The 18,915-nt window shown below is 43.2% G+C and overlaps 1 protein-coding gene across 1 annotated transcript in view; it reads right to left on the reverse strand.

Moving 5' to 3' along the window:
* Positions 1-18,915, reverse strand: part of KIF5C (kinesin family member 5C) — a 76,365-nt gene that overhangs the window by 40,421 nt on the left and 17,029 nt on the right. The window contains exons 2-4 of the mRNA XM_062004681.1: positions 10,878-10,968; positions 4,906-4,979; positions 578-682 (exon numbers count right to left, since the gene is read on the reverse strand). Of these exons, the coding sequence (XP_061860665.1) occupies positions 578-682; positions 4,906-4,979; positions 10,878-10,968 (270 nt within the window). The remainder of the gene's footprint in view (positions 1-577; positions 683-4,905; positions 4,980-10,877; positions 10,969-18,915) is intronic.

Here is an 18,915-nt window from a genome sequence, read left to right on the forward strand (position 1 = left end):
TAAAGGTCACTCAAACATGTGACAGATCATATGGTTGGGATCAAGACAGAGACATGGAAAAACGTAGTAGCTGCTTAAACTGAGACTTAGAACACCGTCTTAGGGAACATTGTTCTGCAAATTGCCCAAAGCCATCTTTCCTCCATTTGAAATCCATGTAGGAGGGCTGTTTATATCCTTCAGCTAGGAACAACACATCAGTAGTCTCACAAATGTCACACAGATCAATAGTATTTATGGCTGTAAGCAGTGGGTCTGAGGTGTAGTCTTTGCAGAAGGTGCAGTGAAAGAAGTGTTTTCTCACCCTGTTGGCTGTCCTGTCAGCTGTGGGGAGAGACAAGGCAACCAACACACTAGCAAACTTGGGCTGAAAACACACTCAAGAGAAATGTCCATCAAAGGCTAGTAACTGGATTAGATTATTTCTCCTAAATATCCTCAGTAATAGAATGCTCAAGATCTAAAAGGGAGAAAGGAAAAAGGCTGCAGCACAACTTTACAGCATGAAGGCAGATTTCCCACCCAGCCCAGCGTCCTCCCACTCGACCCATCACATAACACAGAGCTCTGCATTTACCTTTATGTGAAACTCCAGGTTCTCATCCATGGAATAGATGTGATCAAAGATGTCATGTGCAATTCTTGGAATGATTCCCATGAGCTGAGGGTCGTGCAGCTTCCCCTGTGGACACAACACCAAACCCTTACTAGGAAGGCCTTGCTTAGGCACGGGAGAGGGAAAAGCCTTGGCCAAGCACTCTGCTTTGGTGGGCCCCTGCTACAAGGTGGATTTTGCTTAAGTGCACAGAAAAGGTGGCAGAATGACTTGATGTATTACCACTCTTCACCTGATGGAGCACCTCTGTGTTCTGTCAGCTCCTGCCATTTGCCAGGCTTGCTGTCCTGATGCTATTTGCACTGACACTCTCTGACCAAAGAGATGAATAAACACAAACGTACGAATTCCGGCCCCGTTCTTCCAGTTAAATCGGGTGTTTGGAAACATGTCAGAAACAAGAACTATAAAAGCACTTTCTTTCACTTTCACCACTCTGCTAGAAAGCTAAAGGGAAATCTGGGTTGTGGGGATTTGGGGATTAGAGTAATATATTCTGATTTGAGCTTGCTGGGCTTGTTGCCAGAGAGCTGTGCCTTACAAACGCTACTGTTCTCCATGTTCATTTGCACTACTACGTCCCTCTATTCTTTCAGGAACTGAATATTAACTAAAACCAACAATTTCCCTGACTATGTGGCTCCTTTTAGTTGCATTGCTCTTTTTGAAAGTCAGACATGTATAGCAAAGCTCACAGCACTTGCAAACTGAAAGACAACTTGAAATAAAAGCCTCTTCTGACTACCACACACACCATATTGTTATTTCCAAATGTTTCATGAAACCACTTTAATGTGCAGTAACAAGTCAATAGTTGCAAGACTGTCAGAATACAGCACCTAGAAACTCTCATATTCCTTTTGAATTTGTCTTTGTCTGAGTAATATTGCCCATATCAGCACCACAAAGCATCTTTAGCCTAAACAGTGGTTGGGAATTGTCTTGGTTTATTTTGTTTTACATACAATAGGTAACTGCACAGTTCCAAATCATGGAAAGTCAGATTTGGTCTGTAATTGCTAAATATTACTAAAGACCAAGACATTTTTAGCAAAATAGAAAGAAAATGGTATAGATGCTTATGTGGTTGTCAGTGTTTTGCATGTTTGTGAATGACCAGTGAATCGCATTGACACTCTCTCCAGATTTCTCAGCCTTTATTAGTGTACTCAGATATCATCTTCCTTGATGCTGAAGCTGGTGAAAAGACAGTCAAACTGTAAGCATTGACCTAGGATGAAAGAAATTTAACACTAACAATGGACATACTCTCCCTCTCTGTCTCAAAGCTGCTAGTGGCAGTAGTTCCTAGTTCCTGCCCTTGAATTACACACACATCTTGGAGGGGAAAAAAGGAGGGAATATAGATAAATGAGTTACATTGATGACTGCCTTCCCTATAAAACAGCACTCAGTTGAAGCTAAACTGTGACTATTTTCTTTATATCATAGAAATCATATTACCTGCTGCTGTGGAAGGAATTCAATGCTATATTATATTCAACATCCTTATCAAGAAGTGAAAAGTCCTTTTCATATGATACATCATTTTATTTCAGGCTGTGAGAATGTGAAAGAAACTAAACCCCTGATGGAAAACTGGAATGCACAAAAACACATTTAAACCAAGCCCCAAGCCTTAGTTTTCTGTTGTCATCACAGCACCCTGTCCCATCACACAACGCTGTTACCGAGCAGAGGCTGCAACATCATTTTCACAGCATCTCTCTCACCATAGAAGTCCTTGCAAAGCTCCCTGACACTGACTGACTCTGCATTACTGCACAGTTTTCCCAAAGCAGGGAGCTCTTCCTGAACTAGGATAAACAGAGGTTTGCTGATATTTCTTCAGAGCACACAAATCCAACCAAAGATATGTCTACACTACACACACTCCAGAAATGCTAGAGCTATGCTCTGCTCCTTTTTCTACAGCAGTGGCATGTTAGCTCAGCCAAAGGATGCTTTGAATTCAAAGCTTGGATGCAGAGACTTCCATCTGCACAGAGGTGCATCAGCTCTGGGATCACTGCAGCAGCTAAACATATCTCCTAATAATCGTGGGGAATTGACAGCTTGTTAAAGTATTTAATTAGCTCTCTCTAGCTGAAAAGAGAAATCATGCTGTAAAACATGATTAAGTGTGCATGTAACTCAGCCACTACATGTATAACTCCTTGAGCACTGGCCTTCTCACTGTTTAAGTCGGTAGAAACTTGAGTGAAGCAAGATCACGTTCAATGTTTTAAGAAGAAAGAATTAGGATTGAAACATTGCAATTCCAACAGTCTGAGATGCACAGAAAAAGACTCATTTTAGCTCTGTTATAAATGGGTTTTTATTATAACAAGAGATGATTGAAGCAGGTCCCACTACAATTTATGAAGACCATCAACTGGAAGGGAAGAGAAAGGTTAAGGCAGGCTATTCACTGGAAAGCTGAAAGCAATAAAACAAAGCACCCACCACAAAAAAAAAACAAGCTGTAAACTTTGAAAGTTTGGAGAAATGTGCTGCTGCTGCCAAGCTGGCACTGCAGTTACCAAACTCCCCCAGTGCACACAGACAGAGACCTTTCAGCTCACTAAAGCCTCTCAATTTAATAAGAACATTAATTTCCACTTTTAAACACAGCAGGCAGGCAGTAGATAGTGAAGTGTAACGTTTGAGACAGTGCTGTTTTATTTCAGATGGTGACATGATAGCTACAAGGTCCCAACAATAGTAGGGACCTACTATTAGAAACTCCAGGTAAAAGACCATCAATATAGTCTTATGGGCCAAAAGGTGTGATCATTAAGAAGGTGCCTATCCTGCTATACAGGCTGGCAAATGTTTTCTGTGGCACCTATCTATGTCAGAAAGCCTATCCTGACTATATTCTCCTACCATGTCCTGCTTAAGCTTAACACTAACACTATGAAGCATTTCTCATGGCTCAGAAAATCCTCCATAACAGCTTAACCAAGAGGATTTATTATTTCTTCAACCTCAGACTATTTCTTTTTCTCCTACAACACATTTTAGCAACTTTTCAAGAGGATGTTAGGTTAAAAGAGGGATTAAAACTGAATATAGACTTGATTCCACTTTAAAGTGACAGCTTTTTCTTTATAAAAGCCATTTTTCTACAGTCATTTTCTTTATCACAGCTTGTAATTCTGGATATAAATTGGCTTTAAGAGATCTTTCCCCACACCATGTGCAAGCACCAGCTCAAGCCCCGCAGACATTTTGATTTAATTACATTCAGAGCTGGTAGATTACTCAGCCATTGTGCCATCTGTGAGGGCCGAGCTGGTGATTTCCCCCATCCTCACAAGGACAGACTTAATTAGACGTGAGGCATCGGTTATTGCATCCTCCAGGAAAGGAGCAACTGTGGCAACAGAACTGCAATTTCACCAGAGCCTGTTGGCTCAAGAGAATATTGCTTCCCTTCTCCTTTAACCTTCAAGTTAAGTAGGTCACCTGTGTCAGCTGCCTAGCAAAACCATCTGATGCTATTAAACATCTGAAAGCTCTTTTTTCCCTTCCACTTAGCGAAACTTTGCTGTAGACGTCCTGATCAAAGTTCACAGATGAACTGAAATGCTCCAAGACATACAGACCCAGCTGGGATGGAACAATCCTATGCAAAGATTAAATGCTTGAATGAGCCTCCTTTTTTTTTAGCAAGAGGCTAAAATATCTAAATGTCTTCTAGCTGAACAGTTTAAAAAAATACCGACAGGAAAATAGCTCCACGGTCACACTTCACGTAGCAGAAATAGCAACAGACTTAAGACTTCAGCCACTAGAATTTAGTATCATTTGGTATTCTTCTCCTTCAAAGCACACAGTTCTCAAATCCATCCATCTGTGTGGCAGCATGTGAGAGTGGTATTCCCAGAAGGGGAGTGCAAATGAGAAAACCAATAGGCAAGGCATGAATTTTCATAATGCCTCATGCAAGGGAACTCTACAGACCCTTATTACTGTTTTCATTTGTGGATTAACAAATCTCACTCGAAATCCTTTAAAACAGACACACACCTAAGCTGTTATGACAAATATGGAGAAATCACAGTCAGTATTTTTTGCTCACCATTTGTTTGATTAGCTAGATACCTGTAGGCAGTTATTGAAAAAGAAATATTACAGGTTAAAAGGCAGGAGAAGCTAAACATACCCACATCTCTTTTTATATGTCACTCATGGCTCAGTGCTCTGGGTGGCTGGCTCGTTCAGGTAATAGGTACATACAATTCTACTGCTGCTACCAAACTGATTCAATTTTGCAACTGTACCTCCATAGTATGTGTTTTTCCTGATGATGTCTGTCCATAAGCAAAGATGGTGCCATTGTAGCCTTCGAGAACATCTGCAAGGAGAGGAACAATTAAAACTCATACTGACATCTTAGAGCTGCATCAGCATTTCCCAAGTTTTCTACAGTGTTGAAGCAATAAAGTGTTGTGCAATAAAGAATGGGAAAGATACAATACAACTGGCTGCCTTTAGGGCAAAGAAAAGTCATGATAAAATGTAAGTTAGAGTATTGTAGAATTATTGACATCTCTCTCACTTTCCTGCAGATAAAACCATCTCTGAACACCAGATATTATCTAATATGCCTGTGCAACATGGGAAAGAAAAAAGCTTAACTGTCTGCATTTTAAAACCTAAAATGAAACAAATTCACTCTGTATATTTCTATGACTATAACACCCTCAAGAGTTCATGGCCTCATCAATTTCCAGGCTTGTCGGCAAAACAGGAGAGCAAAGAAGAAAGTTGGTTGAACAGGAATTTGCTTTATTGAAAATACACTTCTCTCCAGGCAGAATGGGTAACTGTATATTGCATTAAGGTATAAAATTACCCATTTTTAACTTTGCAGTGGTCTATAGCAGCTTTCAGAAATCCAGGAGGGTTGTAAACCACCTGGTTCTTATGCCCCAGTCCACTCCTTGCCATCGAAAGGATTACTGGGTTGGACTTGCTCCAGGCAAGTGAATTTAAAGCCTTAAGCAAGGACACCTATTTCTGCAGCTTTCATGTAAGGAAAGAGTAGTACTTACTACAGTTGCTAATAAAGAATGAAGGAAACCTTCAATCATTAATCTTGTTATAACCCTGTGCTGCTCCCATCAGCCTCCCCCAAAACGCTGAGCAAAGCCACAGAAAAGTGACTTCAAATAAAAGCAGCAAACACAGAGATCTTTTTCCAAAGGCAACTGCTACGTAGACCCACATTTCCTATACTGCAATACTGAGTAAGGATGAAATTGGAATGAAGCCATTTTAAAATATATACTCAAATACAGAGTGTAACTGTTGAAGTTGTGGCAAAACCATTCTGGAGAGCTGAGGAGGCCAGGCCTGCCCGAGGTTCTATAGACCTCCACAAAGTAGTGCTGGGTAAATGTTTCCAATTTGAAATCTAAGAGAATGACAAAGATACAGACTATAATTACTGTCATTCTGGTATCCACATTTGTTATGAATTTAGCATCCTCATCTGTTTATAAAAATAGCCACGCTGCCTAGTCAAGCTTTAAGGAACCACAGTTTTAAATAAGTCATTATAAATAGTAATTGCATAGATGAAAAACCACATCCACCCAGCATAGATGCAATGCTATCCTCAATTCATGCCTTTGACCCCATGCTTTACACACAGGCTTCCAAACAGGGCCAAATTTCATGTTGTTGGTATTTCAAACCATACATTCATCAGTTCTTTAGCAAATTCCTGAAGACTGTTGATGATTCCAACTTTCAAAGTGATGCTGGCAGCAGCTGCACTCAGCTTGCACCAAAGGCTCCGACTTAGGTGATCCAGCAGAAATACAAAATGCAGAACCAAGGAGGGAGAGGCAGAGATGCAGCCAAGGATTTGCAGCATAAGAGATGTGGCAGGAGCTCACAGGAGATAAAAATGGTATCTTGTTTTTAAATTGAGAAATAGTATTTCCTTTTAAAAAGTGAATCAGATTAATACTAAGTATCAAAACAGCCTATAAGCAAGGCAACGTTTAATGCAACCATATTTAGGGTTTTTTTCTTCCCAAAGTTGCTTAACTTTAAAAAAAAGCAGGCTTATTCTCTCCAGGTGAATGCAAGGTACAATGTCAGCTCTACACTTGCACACAGCCTAAGGGGGAAAAGAACCTGATTAATCAGCTGTTATGTAAGACAATGTCTCAGAATTTGCATCAGTGTATATAGTAAGATATGGTCTTGTTGTGGAAGCACAGATAAGTAATTTACCTTCCCAATCAGCAAATAATAGCTTATTATATTTTAAAGGAAGAAAAGTCCTTTGTTTCACCTGCAATTTAAGAAAAGGCAGTGGGCTCAGAAGGAGAAGAGCTTATCTTTGTTGGAAGGCTTTCCACCTTAAGATCATTAATATACCATCTGTCAAGTGAACAGAGAGAAGACAGTCCCAGGCAGAAACAGCCTGCACAAAACCTGAGAGTGAGGGAAAAATCCTCTAGATGAACAAAGGGACCAAACAAAGATCAGTTGGGATTTTTATGTAAGCCATCACAAATAAAAAACCAAGTCCAAGTGCTTTTCTTAATTCCTGGTCCAACTCTCTCCACGAGGATTTCCACTGTGATTTACCCTCCCCCGCCCCCCAAAATCCAGCTACTTGACTCAGACACACAGCTCCTGCCCAATGGCCTTTTCCTGATGAGGATGGGTAGGACAAGTAGCAATGGTCTAGAACTGCAGTCCTTGTGTTGGGGCTACCCCACAGATTCCCTCAGAGTAGGGATCCAGCAGAGTCCTGTGGACTGGAGACCTTCCGAATGGACCACTGACAAGTATAGGAGTCTTGATGGCAAGAAGAAAGACCAAATGCTTCACAGAAATCCTTTCAGCCTCATTTATATGAACAAATGTTTAGCTCTATACTGATCTTTTCCATCTCTAAACTTTCTGGTTCTGTGACTCCCTTATCTAGGTGGGACCTGCTTCGGCAGGGGGTTGCACTAGATGATCTCTAAAGGTCCCTCCCAACCCCAACCATCCTGTGATTCTGGGATTCTGTGACTCAGCATTTGAGGCCCATATTTGGTAAGCAGAATAGGAAGTCAATAAGCTATCCATTGAGAGCAATTCCACCAACCAAAAAATCATTAAAGCCATTTTCTCCTGATAGGACACACAAAAGTGTAGATATCTGAATGCTCACTGCTCCAGTGCTCAGCAATAGCATTGTATATCCTCCCCTCAATGGAACTGTAGGAAAGATGCAAAATGCAGATAGAGACATCCATCTGTGTGGACTGAGAAGATAAAGCTGTTTCCTGACAACAGAGAACAATGGGAAACAAAGCAAAAGTGGTGGCAATCACACACTATTGTTCCCTTTCAGACTTAGTGATATTTCTAAGTTAAAAGATGCAAACAGAAGCTCCCCAGCTGTGGTCATATACATCAGTGATGGTCCCCCACATACTTCCACTACTAGTACTTCTGCCTTTGGGAGTATGTAGACAAACACCACCCCAGCACCCACCCTGATGCAAATGGCTGGAAAGCACAGATTGCTTCTCCTTGCCTAAAACCTCTTTGTTTCTCACGTTTCACACGTGTGGAATGTGAAATACTCTGACTTACTCATTGAGCTGTTTACTTAAACCTAATCGTTTCTTCTTTAGTGGAAAAAAAAAAAGAGAAAGAGCTTATTTAGATCATTCTTATTGTCAACATAGTTATTATAGCAGTTGTTTCAGAGCCCGTTAGGCCAGCTGGCATTTTCTGTACCATTAGTACCATTAATCACAATGAAACCACCAGCCATTTCATGGCAGTGGAAAGAAATCTGATAACAAATGGGAACCTTGCAAAGCTATCTAAAAAAGTCTCAAAGATTTAAGCAGTGCTCCAAGTTGTAATGTGCTCAGCTTGTATTTTCCATGTAGTAAATGGCATTGTTGCAGTCCATCAGAAACAGCCCACTCTGTTTTACATTCTCTGCTTTATTAGGCTTTAAATTGGAAATGGAATGTAAGGAAACTTACAAAGCTCATCACCGTCACTCCGGTAACACTGTGCTTTCCCTCCCTCCCTGACACTCTCCTCTCTCCCCCCTCTCCCTTTCCCTCCCTCCCCATTGCTCTCCTTCCCATTTTCTTGTCTTTTCTCTTTTTACCCATTTCAATCTTTTCCTTATTTCTACCCCCTCCTACATCAAAGTTATCTTTCCCTCTTAGAATCATACAATCATAGAATGGTAGGGGTTGGAAGGGACCTTTAGAGATCATCCAGTCCAACCCCCTGCAGAAGCAGGGTCACCTAGATCAGGTCACACAGGAACATGTCCAGGTGGGTCTTGAAGCCCTCCAAGGAAGGAGCCTCCACACCCCCTCTGGGCAGCCTGGGCCAGGGCTCCTTCACTGAAAGGAGTCCTTTTTTCTTATATTTAAATGGAACTTTTTGTGTTCCAGCTTCATCCCATCACCCCTTGTCCTGTTGTAGCTACTATAGAAAAGAGAGATGTCCCAACCTCCTGACACTCACCCTTTAGATATTTATAAATGTTAATAAGATCCCCCCTCAGTCTCCTCTTCTCCAGACTAAACAGCCCCAGTTCCCACAGCCTTTCCTCATATGAAAGATGCTCCAGTGCCCTGATCATCTTGGTAGCCCTGCACTGGACTCTCTCCAGCAGTTCCCTGTCCCTCTTGAGCTGAGGAGCCCAGAACTGGACACAGGACTCCAGATGAGGCCTCAGCAGGGCAGAGTAGAGAGGGAGAAGAACCTTCCTTGACCTGCTGCCCACACTCTTCTCGATGCAAACCAGGCTGCCATTGGCTTCTTGGCCACGAGGGCACATTGCTGGCTCATGGTTAGTTTATTATCTTACCCTCCTTTCAAGTTATTGAGAAGATCCAAGTTAACACACATGCAAAAGTACACTTGAACTCTTATTTTCAAACAGAATTTTGGAACGCCTTTGCCTTTCTGTCTGGTTGATGAAGAAGATTTAGTCACTGATTTAGATTTTCCAAAGTGCTCTCAAACAGGATTTTATTTTCTCTCACCATTTTCAGAGGAAACCAACTTCCACAGGGGATGTAAAACCCCTCTGCAAGCCTACAAACAGTGATGTGCTGCTTCTGTTAACACACATTGTAGTACAGAAACAGATCCCCAAACTTCCAAAAGCTGAGTGGTGTGTCAGCAACCCAAACTAATGATTTCTGAGCTCTACAACTCTGATCCCACCAGTTCTCATTAAAGGCTTACCCGTCTGAAGTCAGAATTGCCGTAATTAGGCTCCCCTCTGAGAGGAGGCAAATGAAGTCTTATGACTCATTTCCTCTCTCCAACATCAAACAACTTAGCTTCTGGTCCTTACCCCCAGTCATCCAACCAAATGCATGTTGGCTTGCTCCAGGCTGTCCCAGTGAGCCCACCAATTTGACCAATTTCCTCCAGAACAGAAGCCAGGGTGTGCAGCAATGCTGCTCACCCCAGGGACCTCTCCCCACTGGTAGACACATGCTTTCAGCAGATCCAGTCCCATGCCTGAAATGCTGGTGAGTCCTTCAACACTGCTTCAGTAGCTCCTGCACCTCTGAGCACCACCAAATCCCTCACATCGTGTCAGTTGTGTGGTGTTCAACGTGCAGCCTTGCCTTGCCATACAAGAACAACTCTGACCAGCACTGACACCATTCCCACTGCCTGCACTTTGATGTAAAAACAAAAACTGAGGACTAAATGTTGGAGGGGACAGGGAACAGCTAGACCAGGATGTAATGGATGATCATGGATGGTATTACAGCATCAGAACCAGGTGAGAGGTCCAGGAGTGACTTGGGGGAAGGGGGGGGGAAGGTATGGCAGGCAATTAAAATGCACCAAAAAGTCTGATTATCAAGTGAAAACCTTGACATTTCAACAGTTTATGGAGGCTTTGTTTTAAACAAACAGGGTGCTATCCAATAGGCACTTGTGTTCTCATTTCACTTTTACATGCAAGTATTTGTGTGGGACAACAGTCACACACAGAAGATCACACACAGGAGGAAGTAAGGAACAACTACTGCAATGCCATTCCTTCTGCTCTTTTTCTCTTGTTGGTTGGTTGGTGTTTTGGTTCAGGTATTTTGGTTTTGTTTACCCTTAGAATTAGTAATTACCAAAGTCCCATACAACATCTAAACATTTATTATCCTGTCTGAATAGCTTGAGGGGACAGGGAGACATCTTCTTCCTCTCCCACCAAGCAGGAGTAAACAAAGATAACACCTACCTTTAACAATCTGCTTGGCACAGGCATTATAAACTTGTTCCTGGGTTGTATTAGGAGGTAACACTCTATCAAAGACGTAGGGCTTCCCTTGCTGCAAACAAAAGAGAAAGTCTGTAAGATAAAAAGCATTTAAAACAGTTTCTAGAGCCAATTTAGCAGGCATCCTGAAACATGACATTTACTACAAAGGAAACCATTCAGTGCAAGGGAGACGACAACATTGTGCTGACTAAACAGATGTGACATCTCGTGTGCTCCCAAAGCATCTTCCCTGTAGCTGGCAAATAAAAGGTGGCATATGTTTTCTGTGTGTTCACATTTGGGTCAGCAGCTACAGTTGCAGGAAATGATAAGCTGAAATACCAGTAATTGAAAGCTGATCATTTTTTCCCCTCTCCTAGGAGTTAAGAGGGAACAGCCATATCAACACTTGCTAAAGATCTGCTGTTCAGGACTGAAAACTAGTGAAAGCTGAGAGGTGAGGTGAGAAACAGCAATCAAAGCTAAGAGAATCAGAAGTTTGCAGGTGCTGAGAGATGCCTCCTGCTAAGGCCAGAGTGGCCCAGCACAGTCCCAGCTCACTACCTGCTCCTTCAGCAGAAATAGCCTGGTTTTACTTCTGTACTAAACATGAGAACCTGTGTTGGCAAACCCACAGATCACCCCCAAACCAGGCAGCCCTGTCAGATTACATTGCCCTGAACTTGTATTTTATGCTGAAATTGTCACTATTTTTACCCTCAGCACCAACAAATCACAAGATGCTGTGTGGAAAGAGCTCCAAAATGATGTTTGGAACAGGACAGGGCCGTTAACAGGCTGTGAACCAGCGTGGCACCACAGATACAGAGCTGCCCAAACTTCCAGGTGACACCTTGACTGACACTTCTCGGTGTGTGTGTGGTGTAGCACATCCTGCACACACACTTCCAGCAAAGTTTGGTTCCTCTTTGTAGCAAGCATAATTGTTTACAAGAGAAACACACATTAGCAACCCTAAAAATAGGTCTGCACGACAGTTAAAAGGCAAATCAAATCTTCAGCTCCTTACATCTCAAAACCAAGCAAGACGTTTGCATTTAAAACACAGTTCCTTTATTTAATGTTGCACTAAGTGGACGTGTAACATCCTTCTCATCTTCCATCAAAGCCTGTAATCTTTCCCTTCGAAGATGTGACACTTGCTCTGAGAACAGCAAGACAAGGGCTTCAAAGCTACCTGGGAGGTGGCTGGGTACCCGCAGTAGCAGTTGTCTTCTGTTGAGTCGATGTGCCATCACTGCCATTCGCAGCCAGCTGTTCAAATGCTCTGCTCAATTAGGCACTTTTGTCACCCTTTGATTTTACCTTGAGCAGATCACAAGCTTACACTTGCCTGCTCCTTAAACTTGGGTACTTAACAGCCACAGGGAAAAATACAAGAGAGGCACATTTGCCTGCAATGTGTGTTCAGTGTGTCTCGTGCCAGAACTGCAGATCTCAAGGGTAAGGTGGCAATTTATAAATCAGTTGGTAAAGAATTTGTGGTCTTGTGCTGGCATGGGGTGAATGCTGGGCCATCCAAGCACCCCACTTGGTAAGACACAAGCCCAAAGAGGTGAATCAGACTGATGTCACCAATGCAGCCCCAGCCCCCAGGAGAGGGGAGGGTACTGCTGGGAGCAAACTGGGAGCAAAACCAATGGCACAGAATCGAGTTGGAGGTCTGTGGCCAGTGGAGGATTGGTTCTAGGGCCAGCCTTGTTCAACATCTTCATCAACCACCTGGATGAAGGGATAGTGATGGAACTTTTTGTGTTCCAGCTTCATCCCATTACCCCTTGTCCTGATCTATGATTCTATCAAACGACCAAACTCTGTCTCTCCATGGCTTTCCACAGGCAGTAGACATCACGTGGCTCTCAGCTAGACAAAGAATGAGAAGGTCTGCCCAGACCTTCTATAACTATTCAGGAACAGTTTCTCAAATGGACTTTTTACAGGGCAAAAACCACACTGACACACAGCTTCACCCATCCACTTATCCCAATTCTTCCCTTCATGCCTGAGTTGAAGAGAGAGTAGCAGAGAGCAATACCAGTCCATCATCCTACCATGAGAAACATGGCACTCCAGGCAAACATTGCTCTGGTGCAATCAACTCAGCTCTTCTACTGAGCTCTGAACCAACTATAATGTCAGAGAGCTTCCCAAAGCACCCCACCATAATGTGCCACACGCAGCTGAAGGAGGTGCTGCTGCCACAGTGATTTATCTGCAGAACTGAAAAGCTACAAATGTGAAGGAGCAATTCATAAATGTCCTATGTAGGTCAAATTTCTTCCTTGGGATTTTTGTTCTGGGAAGCTAAAAGACTGGAAGGACCACCACTGCTACCTGAATGAAACAAAGGGATGTGAAGGATCACAAAGCACCTGTCACTAACCACACAGAATGAGAGTGCTCCATTATCCAAGCAGTACTTATGGAGTTTGGGGGAGGTTTTTTGAGCTTCATCTCTACACTGATCTTAGACAAAGACAACTCAAGGCTCACATTCCTTTCCACAGAGGCCCAGTCCCTCTGTTCATCCTCATTTTGAGAGTTTCTACATCTTTTTGCTTCAACACTGCTTGCTTCTCCTCTGCCCTAAATCCTCTCAATCCTGCTCAACCCTCTTCTCCCCACCTATACCACCAGCTGCACTCCCTGCTCCTTAGGCCATCCTCCTCCCCCTTTCTTGATTCAGAGGTTTCTGCTTGGGTCTCTGATGTTACAGAAATGTTGGGCATCTCCTGCATCACCCCAGTCACATTGCTCAGCTTTCTGAGCCTCCCATCCCATCAGCTCTCCTTGGAGCCCTCCTCAGCACCATCTGCACCCAGCTCTAGGCTCCTGATGGCAGGCTGTGCTCTGCACCTCCTCTCTCCCCCTTGTATGTCTTCCATCTCTTCCATGTGCCAGCTGAGCAGCCCACAGTTCCCCCCTGCATGTGTCCTGCTGGAGCTCACCCTCAGCTTATTGGGGCTGGAGGAAACCACAACACCTCAGATGGGGAGAAGATGCCCAGCCTGAAGAAAAGCTGTGTCAGTTCTGATGCCAAGACCTTATAAAGACAGAAGATTTTTCTCTGGAGCAAACTACTGTTTGGGGGAGTTTTGCTTTGTTTTTGTTTTGGAGGGTGTTATTGTTATAAGCTCCTAATTTTTGAGAGACTTTTTCAAGGGTAACATTCTGGCACACTAAAGGTTTTGCTCCAAAACAGAGGGAGAGAGTGAGTAAGCAGGAACATCACCTTATTTTTAGCATGCTCCCATGCAGTACTTTTTTCCCCTATTACCATCTTCAGAAATAACACAATATCACAGAAATAACACTTTTATTATTTTTAACTCTAACTCAAATTAAAGACCAAAATCACAAAGATTTTATTAGAGCCTTATTCAAGAAAGCAATAAGCATCTAGAAACTGTTACTTACTGAGTTGATGCTGTCTGTGCACCTCCTCCAGACATTATTTTCCTAACTTTCTCATTATATGCAGTGTATTATCTCATACATAAATCACATCTTCCTTCCTATACCATTACTTCCTACAGTCCCCCTGACAATCTGTTCCATTAACTTGTGCCACTGCTGCATAATGGCTAGGATAAGTGCTCCCATCCACCCACACAATTCCTGCTGAAATCATATTGACAGCAAGATAGATTCTCTTCTGGCCCTTTTGATAGCACAAAGGATGCTATTCCTTTGTATTGCCAATTATTGTTTCACCAGCCTGATGTTAGAGTTTCCTATTGAGTTTCTAGGCATCTGCAAAAAAGGAAAACCTTGAGAATTTCACAAGCACAAAAAGGATCTTCCCCATAAATGGGTGTGCTTCCAAATCTGTCACCTTACAAGCAGCACCACAGAGCAGTGCTATCCCTAGAAGCTAAGTGCAGTCTCAGTTAAAGATAACCAAATATATTTCCTGTTTTCAAATAAATAAATGAACCTCAACCCTCCTAAATTCCATGTAGGCAGGAAATGAGAAGTGCTCAGTGCTTATTGCTGCACGCTCTGAATTAAGAGACTTAATGCAATTTCATGATTAATTCCCTGGGATCTTCAGACAGACGTTCAGGGTCGACTACTCTGGTGTCTCTCTAGGTTATGGTGCTAAGCAAGACAATGCCTGACTTTCAGACATCTAAGCTCAGAGGCAGAATCCACAGTCCAAGGTCCACCCCCAAAGTGCCTTATAAAATCCATGGGCAAGGTGAGATGGCCTATAATGGAATTTCCAACAGCCAGAGTGTAGCTCAGATATGTAATTGCTAAAGTAGAAAGGAAGGAGAGAGCATACAAAATATTCTGTTTCTTTGCTTTGTGGGGGCTGTGAGGAGACATTTGATTCAGATAAGGAATTATAGCCTGAAAGCTTCCCCTAGAACCAGAGATATCATCCACATTTCTTCCAGGACAGATGTAAGTTTGTTCTGCTTGAGCAGAAAAGAGTTCTGAGCAACTTATATGATGGCTGGCCATTGTGACTATGTTCTGATCTCAAGCACAGAGCTCTGCTGATGGCAGAGGTAAAGCTCATTCATACCTGGCTGCAAAATACCATGCAAGCACATCCTTGAGGCAGATAGCATTTTGAACACCACTCAAGAAGCCATGCAATCATTTTCAAAAGAAAGAAAAACTGATCAATCCATCCAAGGCTCATGTGTGCATGTCCAGAGAAGGGCAGAAGCAAGGAGGCAAGTGGGGTACCCAAATGGCAGACACCAGGCAGAGACATCCCGACAGGCTCCTGCCAAGGCTGTCCCTGCAGAGCATCTGCTCCATGGTCAGGGTGTGAAAGGCATCAAGACAGCTCTCAGGATCACCTTCCAGACTGCTCAGGGGTACAGCACATATAATGGGATGCAGGGAAGAGTATTTCAGGATTGCACAAGAGTTAGGGGATGGATAGGAGAAAAACAAAGGCAAGGAAAGGGAGGGATGTGGGTGATGAGATGAAGGGACAAAAGCACCAGCCATGCCAGCAGGCTGCTGGTCATTGTTTGTCTAGCCAATGTCCCACACCCAAGCAGCACAGTCCTGTTATATCCTAGCCTATTATATACCATATATGAAATTCCTTTCTAATTCTCTGATTCCTTTCTAATTCTGTGTGCATGCACCTGTACAAGGGTCTAAGCACCAGCAGCTGAGGCGGAATCACAGCTCACAAGGTCCATGTGTCCATGCTGCCAGCTGCACCTCTGTGAGGAGGTCTGCAAAGGGCCCTCTGCCTCACTTCTACCAGGTTTTTTGATTCAGCTCTAACTAATGGCTGACAGTTAAGGTATTGAGCTGAAACAGGCAGAGAGATCATGCACACAGGGTCTCATTCATTTTATCCTCTGCCTCTTCAGAAGGCAGGAATGTTCTTTTCCTCACAGCCTGGCCAAATAAAGGCATCCCCTTTACCCCTGTAAAAGGAGTGCATCACTCACATAAGCACAAGCTGATAGCTCAGGAAAACTTTTGGTCCCTGCAGAAACAGAATCAGTGCCAAAGCACATGGCTCAGCTTATCAGATTAATTGCTTGGCAAACCATGACTCTGCTGAAACTCTCATTATTATTCTGGCTCTCTATTCCAGTCAAAGTGTTTTACTGATGCAGTTGGAATGAATGATCTATGAGTGGGATTAACATACCATGCAAGATGCCACAGCCAGCACATACGATGGATGAGTGTACAGGTAATAACATCACGTGATGTACAGGAGCTTAAGGAATGGGAAATTGTTTCCCAGATAGTTTTCACTACCATAAGAGCTTTGTAGGAGAGATTTTATAGCTAAAAGATATATAATTGCAGGCCTAGAGCAGAAAGCAAACTATTACCAGTGGCAATGCAGCTTCTCAGTAAAGGCACATCCCTCGTGCAGCACTGAGTTTCTCCCTTAGAAGGTGGCATAAAACACATAGGAATTAAAGTCTGTACTCCCTTTGAAAATGCAGAAGCCACATTTACTGAGTGCTGCAGCAAACTTGCTCCAACTCCAGTCACAAGTAGGAAAAATAGCTGGGCCTGCAAATTTCCCCTGGAATTGGTTAGAATTAGCCAGAAGGATTTCTTTTCCCCACAAGTTATAGAGGTTCTTTCACTACAAGGTTGTTACTATTTTGCTGATAAAGCACAACAAATAACCCAAATCTACCCCATTCTCCCCAAACCATCTCTCTCTGGTGAGAATTGAGAACATGAGCCAAGGCAGAGGGAGAAAACAAATGCATATTAGCAAAATGATTTAATTTGGTGGTTGTGTTTTCCCATTGCTCAGCCCTGTTGACTAAGGGAATGCTACTGCCATTCCACCCAGTTGCTGTGTTAGCTTGTCCGTTGAAAACAATTGGTCCAGTAGTAAGTCACTTAGTGGATGAGAATCCAGAATACTTGGAAAAGTTATTCAGAATGCCCTGAATACAATCAGGTAAATTCTTAAGTCTTGATAATTCTCCTAAAAACTCAGTTGGAAAAAGAAATGAAAGCAAGAAAGCAAAAGAAATGAAAGTATGAACACGTACTGCAGAGCAATTTGAATCTAACACATTACTTTTGCATAGCAGGCTTAATTATTGATCTACCTTCTGAGCATTTCTGTGGAGCTGACAGTGTTTGGCTCACAGCCAGCAATCCACTTGCAGCTTTCACTTCTGGCAGAAAGGACTTTTAACTCCTTGCAGCAAATCTGTTCTCAGGAAGCATTCTTTTATTTTGGTACAGATCTACAATTTAGCAAACCAAATCTTTGAAATGATTTTAAAGCTTTTCTTCCACCTAGATGCATGACCTGGAAAATCAGAGTCATTTAGGTTGGAAAAGACCTTTGAGATCGTTGGGTCCAACCATTAACCCAGCACCGTCAGCTTTAAGAAACTTTGTATGGATTTTATGTAATAGGATCTCCTAATACAAAGCCAACTATTAAATAATACTCTTTAGCAACCTTTTTTTATACCTCTGACACAGCAATATTCAGTCACAGCTCTGCATTATCATTACTTGTACTGGTGTGAGCCAAGTCACCGCTGTCCAGAGGATGAGATGGACCCAACATCTCCAGGCACCAGGGACGCCTCAAAAGCTTGAACTGCTCACTCATCAGCCTATCAGATGGGATGTCATCTATATAAAGCTGGTCATGGAAATAAAAGGCTGTGCAAACTGTCTCACAGCCCCTAATCTGGCCATCAGATGATAAACTGCAGGCTGGCAGCCTCCTTGAAGCTAGGAGGAGGGCTGGGGTGTAGAGCTGGAGAAGCAGCACTCTGGTGAACCCCAGGCTCGGGAGCAAAATCACTGCTGAAGGCTGCATCCACAAAAAATGGGATCTGTCTTCACTTGACAGCAACCAGGTCCCTGCTCCTGCTCCTCTTCTGATGCTGCACATCTCAGGAATGGACCAGGGTGGAGGAGGGGCCCCAGAACATAGCCTCCTCCAGCTCCTCGCCATCCTCATTGCTTTGCAGGCTGAGGTGTGCACAGGCAGCCTCAGCAGGGACACTGCCACCTCCCTGTGCCCACATCCTTTGGCTCTCCTTCCCCAGTGCAGCCTGATGCCAGCAGGATTAGCACCACCCCTCCAGCCCCCCAGCACCCTGCACGCCAGGCGGCAGCTGGCAGACTGGGGCCTCGCTTCATTGCTTATGCAATGGCACAAAACCTGCTATTGGGAGAGCAGTGTTATCCTCCTGCACTTCCATTTAATCTCTGAAAAGATGAAGCTCTGTTAATGATCGTGGGAAAAAGGATTACATTTGGTGAACCACATAGCACTAGCTCCAGATGTGCATCGTTCACCATTCATTTTGCAGACTTGCAAAAGTTTTAAGTAGATGTGTGATTGTAAGTTCAGCAGATCTCTCTGCTTTATCACACATATAAAACCATCAGAGCAAGCAATTACACAGGTTACTCTAATGTTCCTAGGGGAAACAGGAGGGCATCATCCCTGGCACCATCTCTCTGGCTTTTAGGTAGCTTGAACCACTTGCATTATGTGTAACAGATA

This window comes from Colius striatus, chromosome 11 (assembly GCF_028858725.1).
Source record: "Colius striatus isolate bColStr4 chromosome 11, bColStr4.1.hap1, whole genome shotgun sequence".
Lineage (NCBI taxonomy): Eukaryota > Metazoa > Chordata > Aves > Coliiformes > Coliidae > Colius > Colius striatus.